This window comes from Microcaecilia unicolor, chromosome 10, assembly GCF_901765095.1.
Source record: "Microcaecilia unicolor chromosome 10, aMicUni1.1, whole genome shotgun sequence".
NCBI classification, from domain to species: domain Eukaryota; kingdom Metazoa; phylum Chordata; class Amphibia; order Gymnophiona; family Siphonopidae; genus Microcaecilia; species Microcaecilia unicolor.
Window position 1 is genome coordinate 85,412,452 of NC_044040.1, and position 20,292 is coordinate 85,432,743.

The window sequence follows — 20,292 nt, forward strand, 5'->3', positions numbered from 1 at the left end:
AGCACAGGTTTAACTTCATTTCTGTTTTAACGTTAGTGGTTAAAAATAGGAGTTAAGTTTTATCAACACCTTTCAAGTACAAAATTAGAGGCTCTTCAGTCAAGATCCAAATAAGGCAGGCTGTGCCCTAGGACAAAGAGCTTCACATCTCCTCCACACTAACACTCCCTCCCACTCATTAAATCCTCATCCCCATTCTAAAACCCTCACTCCATTATCCCCCCCCCCCCACATCCATCTACCATCACCCCTACCACAGGTAGGTGGGGATGGGTAGTAGAGTAGGATGAGGTGGGTTGATGGATGACTGGGGTTTAGATAGCTAAGGTGTGGATACAGGTAGATGAAACGATGAGTGGGAGAGGGCAAAGGGATTCCAGGCTCAGGCCACCTAAGTATGGGAGTTCTTGGACCTTGGGACTCAGGAGCCTTGAGTCATAGAGTTCTGTCTCAACTATTAACTGAAGTTAATAATTTATGTCATCTCACAGGTTCAATTAACGTTTCAAGCACTAAACTGGAAATAAAAAGTGTGCCAAGTATAGCACAGCACAATATCAGCCTCAGGAAAAGGAATGGCTGCAACACCAAACTTCAAACCAATACTGGACAAGATACTGGAAGAAAAATGTATATGTGAATATGATGATGTACTCTACAGCAGTGATAACCAAACCTGTCCTGGGGAAACCTTAGCCAGTCAGGTTTTCTGGATATCCACAATGAATGTGCACGAGATTAATTTGTATACGCTGCCTCCTTGGTATGCAAATCTATCTCTGTGGATATCCTGAAAACCTAACTGGCTGGGGCTCCCCAAGAACAGGTTTTGTGAACCCCTGCTGTACAGAAAAGTGTTTGTGCAAAATTTAAGATTATCACCATATGTAGGGTTCAGGAAGGAATTTCACTATGCTGGAGAATTAGTTACAAATGCATATATATTTTTTTCTATCCTCTAGATTACCCACATATAAAAAAGAAAAAAGTTGTATCTGATGGATCTTTGGCCTTCTTTCAATCTGATCAACTGTGCAACTATTTTGATAGGAAAATTGCTTTTATACATGATGACAGATATAATTATATTAAAAATCACTACTGGTCCTGTACACTTACATTACTTCCTTATTCCTGCGAGGTCCTTCAAAAGGTCTAAAGGGCAAACTGCCTGTAGCAGCATGGTAAAATGTCACTCCAATGCTCCATAGATCAACTGTGGCACCATATTTCTTTTGATGGTCTTTCCTCAATACTGCTCGCTCATACATGTCGGGATGCTTTACAGAGAACATAATGAAAATGTTACAATGAATCAGATATATAGGTCCTTTACACAACAAGCCGCAGGAATTAAACAAAACAAAAAAACAAACGTAGAGAAAGCCATTCAACCAATGGGTGTGTATGAGAATATCTGAACCAGCGATTCCCACTCCTGTCCTGGAAAACCCCGGCCAGTCAGGTTTTCAGGATATCCACAATAAATATTCATGAGATAGATTTGAATACAAAAGAGGCTTAGTAAACATACCCCTTTATATTTACCTTGTTTTTAACTTTGATTTCACACACAATTTTATCTGCTGTATGCTTTCCATCTTATCACCTCATGATAACTGAAGTAAAGTTGTTGGGGGGTTTTTTAACTTCCTATCGGAGATTTTCAGCATACTGTAACTAAATTGACCCCCTTTATTTATTTATTCTGAGATGAAGCCTAAGACTCTATGCCAATCAGGACCCTGATGCGGCAAAGCGAAACGCTGGCCTGAGGGCAGTGTACACCATCTGAGAAGCAGCAGTTGGGCTAGGTTCCTGAATTCATCATTATCTTACCCAGCTCTTTAAAGATAAAGATAAGTTCTTTTGGGGTCAGATTATTTTTTGTTAAATGTCATAAATGTGAACAGTTGAGCTTATAAAGATTTTGCAATACTTATATCAAAAATACCTATATTACAAAATTGGAAGGTTTTTTTTGCCAATGATGAAAGAGTTATGCAGCTCCATTAATCTGCTTAGATTCAAGCTCTTTTAGGCTTTTTCCTTCCTTTTTGATATCATATTTGAAGCATTTTTTGTTTTGTGGATTTGAGTGGAGTTTGCGTTTATTCATTCTGGATATCCTGAAAACCTGACTGGCTGGGGTTCCCCCCAGGACAGGTTTGAGAACCCCTGGTCTAAAATGTGGTGCAACTTCAAGACCAACAAAGGTAGACCTCTGTGTGTTACTGATGTGAGTGAGTGACAAGCTTGATTTATGGGAGAAAACAGCCATAGGGCTGGCAGGCTACCTCATCTTGAAAGGAGCCCTACAAAGGAGTTTCCATCTGTAAGTCAAATCAACCAAAGAGGTGGCATTCAGTAAATAAAATCTAGTAGACATAGGATAAACAGTCTCTGCTGTTACAGAATGGACTTCACTGTCCAGATAGAATATTGGTGAATATTTAAATTACAGTACCTAACAGACCCATCTTTGAAGAAACCCAGTTTGACTCTAAGGAGCCGAATCACTACCAACCTAGCTTGAACATTCCAATTTCTAGGCATAAGTTAAAGCAATATTAGTGCAGCTGCTTGAGTTACTGCTGACTACAGACTTCAATTCTGAGAATGTAAGTTAGCTTTACTAGGACAAACAATAACCATATATAGATTAGGGGTAGGCAATTCTACTGGTATTTCTTGACCTCTCTGCAGCACTTGACATTGACTAATGAAGTCCTTCTTACTCTTACAAGCCAAGTATTAGCGTGGTTCAAATCCTTCCTCCAGAACCACTCCCAAACTGTATCGTTGGGATCAGATCTCCATTTTCTCTCATGAAGTGCAGTAGAGTTCTATTTCCTCACAGGTAAACTTATCAGACTATATAATAACTTACAACTCATATGCTTAAGATACACAGATATTTATTACATTTGTATCCCACGTTTTCCCAAATAGCAGTAGGCTCAATGTGGCTTACGGGTTCCGGAGAGGAGAGTACCAACTCCGGGAATATATACAGAGTGGAAAATAGAGTAACAGTAGGTCAAGGAAGCTGATAAGATTCCAGAAAAGAGAATACAACTCTGGGACGAATATATAGTAGCATATAGAGAGAAGTAATCCCAATGAGGCTGATAAGTCTCCGGGGATGGGACTACAGCTTCTAGTAAGTAATACAGAGTAGGATAAGGGTAGAAGTACACTTAATTATAATTGGAGTGGTAAAATTCGTACAGTTTGAAGTAATAGGATTATGTGGAAGAGGTATTGTTCATTTCTCAGATCGAAAGATGTGATGAATTGTTCATGAATTAGTTTGGGTCTGCTGGGTAGGCTTTCCGGAAGAGGTGAGTCTTGAAGTCTTTTCGAAATTTTAGATGGGTGTTCGCAGTTCTAATGTTTCTAGGTAAAGCGTTCCAAAGCTGGGAACAAATGTAGGAAAAGCTGGATGCATATGTTGATTTGTATTTTAGTCCTTTACAGTTTGGGTAATGCAGGTTTAGATATGTTCTTGATGATTCGATGATGTTTCTAGTTGGTAAATCAATAAGTTTGGTCATGTAGGTTGGGGCCAGATCATGGATTATTTTGTGGACCAGAGTGCAAATTTTTAAGGCTACTTGTTCCTTGATTGGTAGCCAGTGCAGTATTTCGCATAGGGGTTTAGCACTTTCGAATCTTGTCTTTCCGAAAATGAGTCTAGCTGCCGTGTTCTGCGCAGTCTGGAGTTTCCTTAAGATCTGTTCTTTGCATCCTGCTTGGTCCAGACCCTGACAAATTAATTGCCAATCCACATATCTAGGCAAAATCTGTCTGCACCAAAATAAAATAAAGCTCAACCCAAAAAACTGACAGAACTGTAGATGTGTAGAAATGATCCAGGATACTTAAATTCCAAAGTAACTCTTGGAAGGGAAAAACCTGCCCTTTCACTATTAAGCCCACAGTTTAGGATATGTTCTAAATTATGATCCCACTAAAGTAGCTCATACCTTAGCAGTGTTGTAATCCACTTTCTTCCAGTTATGTCACCTCTATCCCTTTTTTATGTTTCAACATTTTTATTGATGGCATGTTTAAAGAAACAATTATTTCAAGTAGTAACTGCGACAAGATCTTAACAATATAACAGTAAAAAAAAAAAAAAAAAAAAGAGAACAGTACACAAACAATTGCGTCCATCAACTCCAGTTTACCCAAGACCCCCACCCTACCTCCCTCCACCTTCCCCACCCCCAAAGCTGAGGGTACTCAACCCTCTAACCAACGACCAAAACCCAACCCACTCACACCCCTCCTCCCCACCACTCATAACTCTAAACCCGGGAATGAAGTGGAGGAGTGGCCTAGTGGTTAGGGTGGTGGACTTTGGTCCTGGGGAACTGAGGAACTGAGTTCGATTCCCACTTCAGGCACAGGCAGCTCCTTGTGATTCTGGGCAAGTCACTTAACCCTCCATTGCCCCATGTAAGCCGCATTGAGCCTGCCATGAGTGGGAAAGCGCGGGGTACAAATGTAACAAAAACAAAAAAACAAAAAAACTCCAGCCTCAACAGACTATGAAACCCCCCCTTCCCCCTTCAGAAGCTATAGGAAATCAGTGCCCTATGGGAAGAAGTGCACCAGCAACATCACTCCTCACAAAGTATTAAGCAGAAGACTACGCCCCCGGGGGCTTAAGATCTGAAGATACAGATTCCAGATCGCCATAAAAGTCTTCCGCCCCTTAGGAGACCCTCTTGCATCCCACGCCTCCCAGGACGCCAAAAGATGAATCTGGTTCCTCCAGTGTCAGTATGCCAGAGGGTCCGATGATGTCCAATACTGTAGAATAACTTTCCGGGCCACAAGGGACAATTTGCGACACAGCGTAAGAATGCTCTGTGGGCCCCCTCTTGGGCGAACCAGCCGCACAACAGCTGGCCCGCTTGATTGCCTTGTCTGTAAAGCTTATAGCAATAATATGTTTGTGATTTAAGTGCTCGCTGATGTAGAAGTGAATTCAGTGCCATTTCTAAGTCTAACAGTTGTTGCCGATCTTTCCCTGCATGAGATTTCCCATATCGGGCCCTCCGCAGCAGAGAACTTAACCACAGTATTTCTCTATCCCGTGATGTCTTTACATAATGAGAGTAACTTATAATTTCCCCCCTAAGTACCACTTTGGCAGCCTCCCAATACAGCACTGGATTCTTTACATGTTCTGCATTTGATGACTTATAAATTTCCCATCTACTCAGAATCCTCTCTTTGAATAATGGATCCTTATACAAATCTAAAGGGAACATCCACCTACCAGTACAGGGATTAGAAGGCCTCAAAGCCCAATCCATCCATACCCATGCATGTTGTGATTTAACATAGGATTCTATATCCAATTTTCTCACCCGACCAAACTACATGAATTCTTTGCTTCGGTCTTCACGGAGGAAGATTTGGGTGGGATACCGGTGTCGGAAATGGTATTTCAAGCGGACGAGTCGGAGAAACTTACTGACTTCACGGTAAACCTGGAGGACGTAATGGGGCAGTTCGGCAAACTGAAGAGTAGCAAATCTCCTGGACCGGATGGTATTCATCCTAGAGTACTGATAGAACTGAAAAATGAGCTTGCGGAGCTACTGCTAGTGATATGCAACTTATCCTTAAAATCGAGCGAGGTACCGGAAGATTGGAGGGTGGCCAATGTAACGCCCATTTTTTATATCAACAATTTTTATTGATGATAATCGCCATTGTGAACATAATCAAACATTTCGTAAACATAAGAACAGGTCACAGTTGCATGTATACAGTTTCACTGCATCATCAATATTTTCTAACACCCTTTTTCTCCCCCCCCCCCCTTAACGTCATCACATTAAACTATTTCTTACTTCATGGTGTCTAGTCTTTCCACTGCTCCCATTATAACAATTTTGATACAGAAGAAAAGGGACCCCCATTACAGTGGTCAAACTTGTAGCTATACATAGTAAACTCTTTATATTAAATATCATACAGTGAACATATACTTTTCCTTCATATTCCCACTCCCCCTCCTATCCTCCCTCCCTCCACCCTCCCCTACTGGACCTATTAACAGTTCAAAATCCTGCTCCTTCCAACTGGTGTAAGGGTATCCCAAAACGGGGACCATGTTTTACAAAATTGGTCTCCCCTTTTTGAAGCCAAGTCTCCCACTCTTTTCTTTTCCAGCATGCAACATTGCATCATAGCTCCTCTCCATTGCGGGACTCCAGGGGGCTCTGGTTGTAACCATAATTGTGTGATTGTTCGTTTGCCCATCAAGGTCGCCCTTTTCAAAAAAGCTTTTAGTCCCTCAGGTGACTTTCCTCGGATATTGTAAACCTCAAAGAGTTGGCCTGGTGATGGGTGCCATTGTATTTTCCACATCTGAGACACATGGTGTCCCATCGTTTTCCAGAATTGAAGCACCAGTGCACAGAACCAAAACATATGTCCCAAAGAGGCTCCCACTTGTCCACACTTTGGGCAATCATCTGTAGCTCTGATGGTCGCTTTAAAGGCTCTATGTGGTGAGATGTAAAGCCGTAAAATAAATTTGTATTGCATTTCCTGCCATACTGCATTTTCTGTCATCTGGTATACACCTGTCAGACACAGTTTTATTTGCTCCGAGTTGGGTTTCCATCTCAATTCTTGATGCCACTGCTGTGAAACACTTGTGTAGTCTGAAGTCCCCTGCAAGTCTCGAAGGTGTCGGTGAAAGTAACGAAGTGGTACTTTTAATTGGGCCTCTAGGCCAAGTAGATCATTCATGGAGTCCCATATTTGCTGTGTAAGGTCTGTTGCAGGTAATGACCTAACATAGTGTTTAAGCTGTAGGTATTGAAAGTGGTCTTTCTGTCCCAGTCCAAATTCTTCACACAGAGCTCTAAAGGGTTTAACATTCCCATTCTCAGACACCACCTGAAACAAATATTTAATGCCACAATTCTCCCATTTTTTAAACAAAGCGGAGCCTCCCCCCTCTGGGAAAGCTAAATTACCTTTAATAGGGAGCAGTGGAGTTACTGCTTTGTTCCATTTGTACGTCCTACCCAGCCATTTCCATGTTTTACGTAGGGGATTTAAAATGTACCCGTACTGACCCAACGGTGGGAGTTCCTTTGTTGGAGCATGGAGCCAATAAGCAAAATCCATTGGGGCTATCAATGTGGTTTCCACCCTTGTACAGGAGAAAAACTCTTTTGCTCGAAACCAATCTGATAGATGCCGCAGGCCACATGCTATCGTTATGAGTTTTAAATCGAGCAGTCCTAACCCCCCTCCCGAACAGGGTTTCATGAGATTTTTCAAACCTGTACGTGCCCGTTTACCCTGCCACAGGAATACCGTGAGGGTTTTATTGAGCCATCTCTCCTCTTTATATCCCAGTATGGCAGGGATCATCTGGAAGATGTACATCCACCTCGGGAAGATGAACATATTATACATTGCGATTCTCCCCTTCAGGGATAAGGGTAAACCCTGCCAACCATGTAGTGTGTCCTTTGTTCTATTTTTCAATGGGCCTATGTTCTCTTTATACAAGTTCGCTAAATCTTTTGGTATGAAAACCCCCAGATACTTAAGGTTGTCTTCGGCCCACTGAAAGGGGAAAGAACCATCCCACCCCTCCTTCACCGCCGCTTGTATCGGGAGGGCTAATGATTTATGTAAGTTTAATTGTAACCCTGAATAGAACCCAAACTCCTCTATGACTTCAAGTAATCGTGATACTGAGGTTTTCGGTTGTGTAAGTGTAAGAAACATATCGTCTGCAAAAGCTAGCACTTTTATCAGTTGCCCATGAAGCGTTACTCCCCGTATGTCCTGGTCTAGCAGAATCGTACGTAGGAGTGGTTCCAGGTAGAGAAGAAACAGTGAAGGGGATAATGGACATCCCTGCCTTGTGCCCCGTTCTACTCGGAAGGGCATAGATCTAGTGCCATTAATCAATATTTGTGCCGTGGTGTTATTATAGAGCGTCTGTATTGCTTTCAGAAACCAGCCACTCAGCCCAATATACCCAAGTACTTGAAACAGGTATTCTCCATTAACTTTATCAAAAGCTTTGGCCGCGTCTAGGCTAACTAATAATAAAGGGTCACCCGTAACTTGTCCATAAGCCACTGTAAGTAGTGCTTTCCGAACCGGTCTTACCGCTTGCCGGCCTTTGACAAATCCCACTTGGTGTTCTCCTATTAGATATGGAATGTGGGCCGTCAGTCTGTTTGTTAGCACTCTAGATAAGATCTTAATATCTACATTGATGAGGGAAATGGGTCTATAGGATTCTACTTGATCTTTTGGTTTACCCGGCTTGGGGATTAATGTTATTAAGGCTTCATTTTCCCTTGTTGAAAAGGATCCCCTAGTCACCACTGCCTCAAAATAATCTACCAAGGCTCCACACAATTGAGGGGCTAGCATCCTATAATACTCATTAGAGAAACCATTGAGACCTGGGGCTGAGCCCGGATGTAGGGTTTTTAATACTTTAAAAACCTCTTGTGCTTTCAGAGGGGCTAGCAGTGCTTGGCGGGCTACTTCTGTTAGTTGGGGCATTTTTGCATCTTCTAGGTAGTCCCGGGTCAGGGGGCCCCGAACCCTATCTTTGGCGCTATACGTTTCCTTGAAGTATTCCTGGAATGCATTAACTATATCTGGTAGTTTAGTTAGTTTGTCCCCCTTAGAATTCGTTATCACTGAGATAAATCTTTGGGAGGTTTGTGTTTTAGCCACTCTAGCTAGTAGTTTTCCTGATTTATTCCCAAAGCGTTGGAAGTTCAGCCGTCGAGCTATTAATTGCTTCGTGGCTTGCTCATGAATAAGAGAGTTTAGCGCTACCAGGGCTGCTGACATGGAATCCCTGTTATCTGGAGTGGGGTGTGCTATGTATTTCCTCTTTGCTTTCCTATAGTCTGCTTCTAGGTGCAAAATGCCCGCTGCTAATCGCTTTTTCCTAGCACTTTGAAACGCTATTACTTCCCCTCTCATAACCGCTTTGGATGCTTCCCAGAATAGTATAGGTGAGTCACATGCAGGGTAATTCGTGTCCTCATACAGTTTCCATTTTTCAAATAAGTGGTCTAAAAATTGTTTGTCTCTGTAGAGATAAGCAGGGAATCTCCAGTGGTTAGTTGTCCTCCCTCTCTCCCTTAGGTCTAGCTCTACCCATATCATACTATGGTCTGAGATTTCCATAGGACCAATAACTGCTTGCTGAACTTTAAAGAACCAAGATTGTGATATGAGAATGTAGTCGATTCTAGACCAAGACTGGTGGGCTTTTGACTGATGGGTATAATCTTTTGTGGTAGGGTGGAGGGAGCGCCACGGATCAGTTAAGTGCAAATGTTTACAGAGTGCGGACATCCCCTTCCCCTTGCTTACTCCTGGGACAGCCCCGGATGAAGACCTATCCAGGGACGGGTCTTGCACCTGGTTAAAATCTCCCGCCCACACCCAGGGAGCATCAGTGTACTGCAGCCCTAGTGCTATTAAAGACTGAAAGAATCTTGGGTCATAGGAATTTGGAGCATATATCGCACACAAATAAAAGCTCTGACCTTGATAGTTAACCCGAATTAGCACTATACGTCCCTCTGAGTCTTTGTGTATTAAGGTGGTGGTGCAAGGTAACCCCTTACGTACTAGTATTACAACTCCACTCTTCCTATTGCCCGAGGAGGAGAAATGGCTCTCACCCACCCACTGTTGACAAAGTTTTCCATGCTCATTATCTGATAATTTTGTTTCTTGCAAACATGCAAAATCTATGTTATGTCGCCTTATCTGAGTTAGGATCTTATATCTCTTTACTGGTGATGTGATGCCTGAAACATTCCACGACAAGATCTTTACTCCAGGGTGACTAATGACTCTCCAGTCTTGGGGATACTATCAGTAATATTTCCTGATTTACCCCCGGGGGCCCAGCCTCTCCCCAGGAGTATGCATGCTGTAGTTGGAGACCAAGATTCAAATTAGCTCTCAAGTAATCATAGGTACCAGTATTATCCTCCCCCTTTGCCCCACTAATTAGCTTTCCAATTACTCCCTTTAGGGTTTCTTCCCCCACCCCTATCCCTCCCCTTGTCTTCCGGTCTACCCATTCTACCCACTCCCCTTCTCCCAAAGAATGCCTTGAAAGGGCATTTCCCATCAAGGCCTAGTCACAACGTGCTGAGTGCCCCACTCCCCCCCAGACATGTCATTTTTACCTTTAATCTTTAGCAATTGAATTCTCAAAAAGTGTCATCAGATCTGGCATAATGGTCTTATTTAAGTACAAAGTCTGCTCACCACAGTTCTTTTGGAGCAAGTTCACGTTGGTATTGCAGTTGCGTGTAGCTCCTGGTTGATAAATTGTGCCGCTGATTGCGCTGAGGTGAAGGATATCCATTTTCCATCTTTCATGATTTTCAACGTCGCTGGGTACAGGAGCATAAACCGGGTATTTTTATCAATAAGCGAAGAGCAAATCGGATGGAATTTTCGTCTCCTCTCCTGTACACTAGCTGAATAGTCCTGGAATATTCTTATTTGGCTGTCCGCGTATCTTAGAGTGTCTCTTTTCTGTCGGTACCCCTGTAGAATCTCTTCTTTATGGAGATAATTGAGAACTTTTATTATGACCACTCTGGGTCTAGACCCCGGTTGACCCGGTCTCCCCAGTCTGTGGGCCCGTTCAATGCAGAGGTAGCCTCTGCTGTCTGATATGGCAAATTCCTTAGAGAGCCATGTTTCCAGCACTGTGCTTAGGTTTTTGTCTGGTATGGTTTCAGGCAGGCCCACCAGTCTGAGGTTGCATCGCCTAGTTCTGTTCTCTAGTTCGTCTAGCTTCTCTGCTTGGATTGTTAGCTGCTGCTTTAAGTTAGCTATATCCGGCTCGCGTTGCTGCCATGTGTCCTCCAGGTCTGATACTCGTTTTTCAACCTCTGCCGTTTTGCTTGTTATTTCCGCAAGTGTGCCGTCTATTTTCCCCAATCGGCTCTCCAATGCTGTGAAACGGGGTTCCAGTGCGGTTCCCACCGCTGTTACCAACTGCACCAGCTGTCGGGCGGTAAATTCGGCCTCGCCTCGCGGAGATGCGGTCGCCATCTTGGAATCGCTGTTTGCCGCGAGCGGCTTTTCTTTTTCGTTTTTCGAGCTTTTCCTGGTGCTTCCGGGCGGCATAGGAACGAGATATTGTTCCATGCACTTTCCTCCGTTCGTTTTCACAGTCTGATCGGTTTTTTGGGGGGTTTTCTGCGGCGGTTTAGATCGGGGGCGAGCGGGGCACTCGGAGCAGCACAGAAACGCTGTTACTGCTTCCACCGCATCACGTGACTCTCGTAACGCCCATTTTTAAAAAAGGCTCAAGGGGAGATCCGGGAAATTATAGACCAGTGAGTCTGACATCGGTGCCGGGGAAATGGTAGAGGCTATTATTAAAAACAAAATTACTGAGCACATCCGAGGACATGGATTACTGAGACCAAGTCAGCATGGCTTTTGTGTGGGGAAATCTTGCCTGACCAATTTACTTCAATTCTTTGAAGGAGTAAACAAACATGTGGACAAAGGGGAGCCGGTTGATATTGTGTATCTGGATTTTCAAAAGGCGTTTGACAAGGTACCTCAAGAAAGGCTACAGAGGAAATTGGAGGGTCATGGGATAGGAGGAAATGTCCTATTGTGGATTAAAAACTGGTTGAAGGATAGGAAACAGAGTGGGGTTAAATGGGCAGTATTCACAATGGAGAAGGGTAGTTAGTGGGGTTCCTCAGGGGTCTGTGCTAGGACCGCTGCTTTTTAATATATTTATAAATGATTTAGAGATGGGAGTAACTAACGAGGTAATTAAATTTGCTGATGACACAAAGTTATTCAAAGTCGTTAACTCGCGACAGGATTGTGAAAAATTACAAGAGGACCTTACGAGACTGGGCGGCTAAATGGCAGATGACGTTTAATGTGAGCAAGTGCAAGGTGATGCATGTGGGGAAAAAGAACCCGAATTATAGCTACATCATGCAAGGTTCCACGTTAGGAGTTACCGACCAAGAAAGGGATCTGGGTGTCGTCGTCGATAACACACTGAAACCTTCTGCTCAGTGTGCTGCTGCGGCTAGGAAAGCGAATAGAATGTTGGGTATTATTAGGAAAGGTATGGAAAACAGGTGTGACGATGTTATAATGCCGTTGTATCGCTCCATGGTGCGACCGCACCTTGAGTATTGTGTTCAATTCTGGTCGCCGCATCTCAAGAAAGATATAGTAGAACTGGAAAAGGTGCAGCGAAGGGCGACTAAAATGATAGCAGGGATAGGACGACTTCCCTATGAAGAAAGACTAAGGAGGCTAGGGCTATTCAGCTTGGAGAAGAGACGGCTGAGGGAAGACATGATAGAGGTATATAAAATAATGAGTGGAGTGGAACAGGTGGATGTGAAGCGTCTGTTCACGCTTTCCAAAAATACTAGGACTAGGGGGCATGCGATTAAACTACAGTGTAGTAAATTTAAAACAAATCTGAGAAAATGTTTCTTCACCCAACGTGTAATTAAACTCTGGAATTCATTGCCGGAAAATGTGGTGAAGGCGGTTAGCTTAGCAGAGTTTAAAAAGGGGTTGGACGGTTTCCTAAAGGCCAAGACCATAAACTGCAACTAAACGGACTTGGAAAAATCCAAAATTCCAGGAATAACAAGTATAGAATGTTTGTAAGTTTGGGAAGCTTGCCAGGTGCCCTTGGCCTGGATTGGCCGCTGTCGTGGACAAGATGCTGGGATCGATGGACCCTTGGTCTTTTCCCAGTATGGCATTACTTATGTACCCTCTAGACACCAGCAAGTAATCTATATGTGCCTGGGTGGCATGTGTCCTAGATAAACGAGTGTAATCTTTACCAGAGGGATGCAGCTCCCTCCATACATCCACTAGATCCAATAGGTGACTCAATCAAAGCAATTCCTTATTAGCATAGTAAGATGAACTATGCCCCTGTACTGACCTATCTACACTAGGGTCCCACACCACATTAAAATCGCCACCCACCACCAAAGGGGAATGCTCCTTTAGAATTAACAGATTAGTTAAGGTCTGATAAAATCTCTTATCATAATGATTTGGGTATAGAGATAGTGAATGATACATACCTGTAGCAGGTGTTCTCCGAGGACAGCAGGCTGATTGTTCTCACGACTGGGTGACGTTCGCGGCAGCCCCCACCAACCGGAAGAAGCTTCGCGGGCGGTCCGCACACAGGGCACGCCCACCGCGCATGCGCGGCCGTCTTCCCGCCCGTGCGCAACCGTTCCCGCCAGTTGAATGACAAGCAAAAATGATGAAAACGCAACTCCAAAGGGGAGGAGGGAGGGTAGGTGAGAACAATCAGCCTGCTGTCCTCGGAGAACACCTGCTACAGGTATGTATCATTCACTTTCTCCGAGGACAAGTACGCTGCTTGTTCTCACGACTGGGGTATCCCTAGCTCTCAGGCTCACTCAAAACAAGAACCCAGGTCAATTGAACCTCGCAACGGCGAGGATACAACAGAAAATTGACCTACGAACAACAACTAACTGAGAGTGCAGCCTGACCAGAATAAATGCGGGTCCTGGAGGGTGGAGTTGGATTTACACCCCAAACAGATTCTGTAGCACCGACTGCCCGAACCGACTGTCGCGTCGGGTATCCTGCTGGAGGCAGTAATGTGATGTGAATGTGTGGACAGATGACCACGTCGCAGCCTTGCAAATCTCTTCAATAGTGGCTGACTTCAAGTGGGCCACTGATGCTGCCATGGCTCTAACACTATGAGCCGTGACATGACCCTCAAGAGCCAGCCCAGCCTGGGCGTAAGTGAAGGAAATGCAATCTGCTAGCCAATTGGAGATGGTGCGTTTCCCGACAGCGAACCCTAGCCTGTTAGGGTCGAAAGAAACAAACAATTGGGCTGTGTCCGCTCCAAGTAGAAGGCCAATGCTCTCTTGCAGTCCAATGTGTGCAACTGACGTTCAGCAGGGCAGGTATGCGGCCTGGGGAAGAATGTTGGCAAGACAATTGACTGGTTAAGATGGAACTCCGACACCACCTTCGGCAGGAACTTTGGGTGGGTGCGGAGCACTACTCTGTTGTGATGAAATTTGGTGTATGGAGCATGAGCTACCAGGGCTTGAAGCTCACTGACCCTACGAGCCGAAGAAACTGCCACCAAGAAAATGACCTTCCAGGTCAAGTACTTCAGATGGCAGGTATTCAGTGGCTCAAAAGGAGGTTTCATCAGCTGGGTGAGGACGACGTTGAGATCCCATGACACTGCAGGAGGCTTGATAGGGGGCTTTGACAGAAGCAAGCCTCTCATGAATCGAACGACTAAAGGCTCTCCAGAGATGGCTTTACCTTCCACACGATAATGGTAAGCACGAATCGCACTAAGGTGATTCCTTACTGAGTTGGTCTTGAGGCCAGACTCTAAGTGCAGAAGGTATTCAAGCAGGTTCTGTGCAGGGCAAGAACGAGGTTCTAGGGCCTTGCTCTCACACCAAACGACAAACCTCCTCCACTTGAAAAAGTAACTCTTTTTAGTGGAATCCTTCCTAGAGGCAAGCAAGACACGGGAGACACCCTCCGAAAGACCCAACGCAGCGAAGTCTACGCCCTCAACATCCAGGCCGTGAGAGCCAGAGACTGAAGGTTGGGGTGCAGAAGCGCTCCGTTGTTCTGCGAAATGAGAGTCGGAAAACACTCCAATCTCCACGGTTCTTCTGAGGACAACTCCAGAAGAAGAGGGAACCAGATCTGACGGGGCCAAAAGGGCGCTATCAGAATCATGGTGCCGCGGTCTTGCTTGAGCTTCAGTAAGGTCTTCCCCACCAAAGGAATGGGAGGATAAGCATACAGGAGGCCGGTCCCTCAATGAAGGAGAAAGGCATCCGACGCTAGCCTGCCATGTGCCTGAAGTCTGGAACAGAACAGAGGCAGCTTGTGGTTGGTCTGAGAGGCGAAAAGGTCCACCGAGGGGGTGCCCCACTCTCGGAAGATCTTACGTACCACTCTGGAATGAAGCGACCACTAGTGCGGTTGCATGACTCTGCTCAGTCTGTCGGCCAGACTGTTGTTTACACCTGCCAGGTATGTGGCTTGGAGGAGCATGCCGAACTGGCAAGCCCAACGCCACATCCCGACGGCTTCCTGACACAAGGGGCGAGATCCGGTGCCCCCCTGCTTGTTGGTGTAATACATTGCAACCTGATTGTCTGTCCGAATTTGGATAATCTGGCAGGACAGCCGATCTCTGAAAGCCTTCAGTGCGTTCCAGATCGCTCGAAGCTCCAGGAGGTTGATCTGCAGATCCTTTTCCTGGAGGGACCACAGACCCTGGGTGTGAAGCCCATCGACATGAGCTCCCCACCCCAGGCGAGATGCATCCGTCGTCAGCACTTTCGTGGGCTGTGGAATTTGGAATGGACGTCCCAGGGTCAAATTGGTCCGAATGGTCCACCAGAGCAGTGAAGTGCGGCAACTGGTGGAGAGGCGGATGACATCTTCTAGATTCCCGGTGGCTTGGAACCACTGGGAAGCTAGGGTCCATTGAGCAGATCTCATGTGAAGACGAGCCATGGGAGTCACATGGACTGTGGAGGCCATATGACCCAGAAGTCTCAACATTTGCCGAGCTGTGACCTGCTGAGACGCTCTGGTCTGCGAAGCCAGGGACAGGAGGTTGGTGGCCCTCGCTTCGGGAAGGAAGGCCTGAGCCGTCTGGGTATTCAGCAGAGCTCCTATGAATTCCAGAGACTGGGTTGGCTGGAGATGGGACTTTGGGTAATTTATCACAAACCCCAGTAGCTCCAGGAGTTGAATAGTGCACTGCATGGACCGGAGGGCTCCTGCCTCCGAGGTGTTCTTGACCAGCCAATCGTCGAGATATGGAAACACATGCACTCCCAGCTTGCGTACATACGCCGCTACCACCACGAGGCACTTTGTAAACACTCGAGGGGCAGAGGCGAGCCCAAAGGGCAGCACACAATACTGAAAGTGCCGTGCGCCCACGCGGAATCTGAGATACTGTCTGTGGGCTGGTAGTATCGGGATGTGAGTGTATGCGTCCTTTAAATCCAGGGAACATAGCCAATCGTTTTTCTGAATCATTGGCAGAAGGGTGCCCAAGGAAAGCATCCTGAACTTCTCTTTGACCAGGAATTTATTCAGGCCTCTCAGGTCTAGGATGGGACGCATTCCCCCTGTTTTCTTTTCCACAAGGAAGTACCTGGAATAGAATCCCTGCCCTTCCTGCCCGGGTGGTACGGGCTCGACCGCATTGGCGCTGAGAAGGGCAGAGAGTTCCTCTGCAAGTACCTGCTTGTGATGGGAGCTGAAGGATTGAGCTCCCGGAGGACAATTTGGTGGCAGGGAGGCCAAATTCAGGGCGTATGCGCACCGCACTATTTGGAGAACCCATTGGTCGGAGGTTACGAGAGGCCACCTTTGGTGAAAAAATTTTAACCTCCCTCCGACCGGCAGATCGTCCGGTACGGACACTTTGAGGGCGGCTATGTTCCCGTGGATCCAGTCAAAAGCCCGTCCCCGGCTTTTGCTGTGGAGGCGCAGGGGGCTGCTTAGGCGCACGCTGTTGACGAGAACGAGCGCGCTGGGGCTGTCCCTGTGCCTGACGAGGCCTTCGGGCCGGCTGGGTGTACCTACGCTTGGCAAAAGAATAGGGCACAGCCTGCCGGGCCCGGGGAAAACGTCCACCTGCTGAGGTGGATGCTGAAGGCGCCCGGTGGGAGAGCTTGTCGAGGGCGGTTTCCCGCTGATGCAGTTGGTCCACCAGCTGCTCGACCTTCTCACCAAAGATATTATCCCCCTGGCAAGGGACATCGGCCAGTCTCTGCTGGGTGCGGTTGTCCAGGTCAGAGGCACGCAGCCATGAAAGCCTGCGCATCACTATACCCTGGGCCGCAGCACGAGATGCCACGTCACAGGTGTCATAGATACCCCTGGATAGGAACTTTCTACACGCCTTCAGCTGCCTGACCACCTCCTGAAAAGGCCTGGACTGCTCCGGCGGGAGCTTATCAACCAGGTCCGCCAGTTGCTTCACATTGTTCCGCATGCGGATGCTCGTGTAGAGCTGGTAAGATTGGATGCGGGTCACGAGCATGGAAGATTGGTAGGCCTTCCTCCCAAACGAGTCCAGAGTGCGAGACTCCCGCCCCGGGGGCGCCGAGGCGGTATCCCTCGAACTCCGTGCCCTCTTGAGAGCAGAATCCACGACCGCCGAGTCATGAGGCAATTGGGGCCGCATTAACTCTGGGTCCGAGTGAATTCTGTACTGGGACTCTGCTTTCTTGGGGATGGTGGGGTTAGATAACGGTCGCATCCAGTTCCGAAGCAGTGTCTCCTTAAGGACATTATGCAACGGCACCGTGGAGGACTCTCTAGGTGGTGATGGATAGTCGAGGACCTCGAGCATCTCAGCCCTCGGCTCATCCACAGAGACCACGGGGAAGGGAATGCAAATAGACATGTCCCTGACAAAGGAGGCAAAGGAGAGGCTCTCAGGAGGCGAGAGCTTCCTCTCCGGTGAAGGCGTGGGGTCAGAGGGGAGGCCCACAGACTCCTCTGAGGAGAAATATCTGGGGTCCTCCTCTTCCCCCCATGAGGCCTCTTCCTCGGTATCGGACATAAGCTCATGTAGCTGAGTCCTTAACCGGGCCCGGCTCGACGTCGAGGCACCGAGGCCTCTGTGTCGTCGAGCGGTGGACTCCCGTGCCGGCGGGGACGAAGCTCCCTCCATCGACGTCGACGGGGACTCCACCTGCGTGGCGGTCGAGACCGGCGCCGCAAGCGGCGGCGGTGTCGAAGGCCTCGGCACCGGGCTAGAGCTCGCCGGCGCCACAGTCAACGGCGCCGAGGGCGCAAGCACCCCCGGCGCCGGCACAGCCTGGCGCATCAGCCCTTCCAGGATCCCCGGAACGATGGCTCGGAGGCACTCGTCCAGGCCCGCTGTCGGGAAAGACGGGGGGGCCGGTAGAGGCGTCGGTGCCGGAAGCTGCTCGGGTCCAGGAGACTGCACCGAAGTGCTGGGACCCTGACGTGTCAGTACCTCCACTACCGAGGGGGACCTTTCCCTCTCAACGTGGACGCTTCGGCGTCGACTCCTCTCCGGCACCGAGGGCCGGGCGCACCGATAGGGACCGATGACGGTGCTTCTTCTGTTTTTTGCGGTGCCCGTCATTGGCGCCAGGTGGAACGGAGGAGGAGGTCGATCCCCCTCGGTCTCGAGGGGCCGGGTCGGACAGGGTTTGGTCCCGAGGGCCATGAGGAGAGGGAGTGACCGGGGCCGATTGCCCACGCGGCCTCTCACCCCTACCGTCACTGGAGGACCGGCGGGCCAACGGGACCTGTACTCCTGGGGTCGATGCCATCGGTGCCGATTTCGCGGACATCGATACCGGTACCGAAGAACCGGCCGTCGATACCGATGCCGTCAAGGTCGACGTCGAGGGGCCGGCGCAAGTTCCAAAAAGACGGTCCCGAAGAACTTGCCTCGCAACCTGAGTCCGTTTCCGGAGACCAAGACACAAAGAACACGACTTGATATTGTGCTCCGGCCCGAGGCACTGGAGGCACCAAGCGTGGGGTCGGTCTCGCGAGACAGGCCGGCCGCAACGACCACACTTCTTAAATCCACTCGGGACCTTCGAGGACATCTACGGAAAAATCGCGTCGGCGAAGTTAAAGTCATCGATGGTGGCGGTAAATCACACCTCGAAAAATAAATAGACTGCGTGGCAACAAGGCCGCGACGCCCCCGCTAGAAAACGAGGGAAAAATTCAGCGCGTTCTCTTCTTTTTTTTTTTTTAAAAGGAAAAAGGTTTGAAGCGCGCGGCAACAAGAAACAGAAAATTAGCGAATTCGCGGACAATGCGACGGTTTTCCGGGGCTGACTAAGAGAGAGCGGCGAGACGCACGACTCTCTCCAGCGCGAAAAAGAAAAGACTGGCGGGAACGGTCGCGCACGGGCGGGAAGATGGCCGCGCATGCGCGGTGGGCGTGCCCTGCTTGCGGACCGCCCACGAAGCTTCTTCCGGTTGGTGGGGGCTGCCGCGGACGTCACCCAGTCGTGAGAACAAGCAGCCTGCTTGTCCTCGGAGAATGCAGATATAAACTGTGAAATGATTAATAACTGCTTGGACCAAAATAAATCAGCCATCAGTATCCGGGCCCGCCCCACCAAACCCTTTGTAAACAAAATTGCCACACCTCCCCTCTTCCACTGAGCTGCCGCTGCCAAACACTTTCCCACCCACCAAGTTTTTAATTTTGCATGTTCCAGAGCACTAAGATGTAAGTTTTTAATTTTGCATGTTCCAGAGCACTAAGCTGTGTCTCCTGTAAGAGAGTATATCAATTTTATGTCCTCGTAAGTGTTGTAAAATTTTTGATCTTTTTATTGGTGAGTTTATCCCTCCTACATTCCACGTCACCAACTTCACCGTGACAAAATTGGAAAGTGTTGATAACTCAACGTGATCTGCTATATCTGTTTGAGGAGGACGAACCAGCCTTCGTCCTCCGCCTATAAGTGTGCCTAAAAGAATCCAACCACCTGGTACTCCAGGAAGAGTAGCATTCCCTGCTGAATTTGTACTCCGAAACAGCTTACCACTCCAAGATAAACTCCTGGTATCTCGGCCTCCGTTGTCAGTAGTGAGGTGGGGGGGGGGGGGGGGAGGTCACTAAAACGTTAATCTCCTGAGGTTGTCCAAAAAAAGGGGGGGGGGATTTAGAATTGTGAAAGCATAGGACGGATCAGATTACAATTTAATATAATTTTCATTTTCCAAATTGGCTCTGAACTATTACAGAGGACTATAGGTTATTGTCTTTCTCATCTGACCTATTTAAACCTTGTACAGGTCACATGAGCAGGCCTCACATAAATATATAGTTTTTACATCTTTCTTTTCTGATATTGGCTTTTCTCTATCTCTCTACATATCATATTAAAAGCTGTATTTTCCGGGAGCAGTCTCTGACCACAATATTTCCTCAGACTCTGCTGACTTCCTGTGCCAGCAGTGCTGGAACAAAATCTTCTCTACAGAGAAAAAATTGTTTTCTACTTGTAATTTGCGATTTTATATATTGAAACTAAGCTCCACCTACTAGTGCCCCAAGGAACTAACAATGCATTCTTTAACTTTTCTTTCTAATGATCCTGTGCTGAGATTTGACTACCAAGCATTACTTGTATATCAGCTCTATTTATTAAGTCCTGTAGGTTG

General features: G+C 47.3%; 1 protein-coding gene across 2 annotated transcripts in view; it reads right to left on the reverse strand.

The window, feature by feature from the left end:
• Positions 1-20,292, reverse strand: part of LOC115479321 (serine/threonine-protein kinase TBK1) — a 157,657-nt gene that overhangs the window by 29,821 nt on the left and 107,544 nt on the right. For both annotated transcript variants that reach the window (XM_030217196.1, XM_030217197.1), the window contains exon 6: positions 1,120-1,280. In XM_030217196.1, coding sequence (XP_030073056.1) covers positions 1,120-1,280 — 161 coding nt within the window. The remainder of the gene's footprint in view (positions 1-1,119; positions 1,281-20,292) is intronic.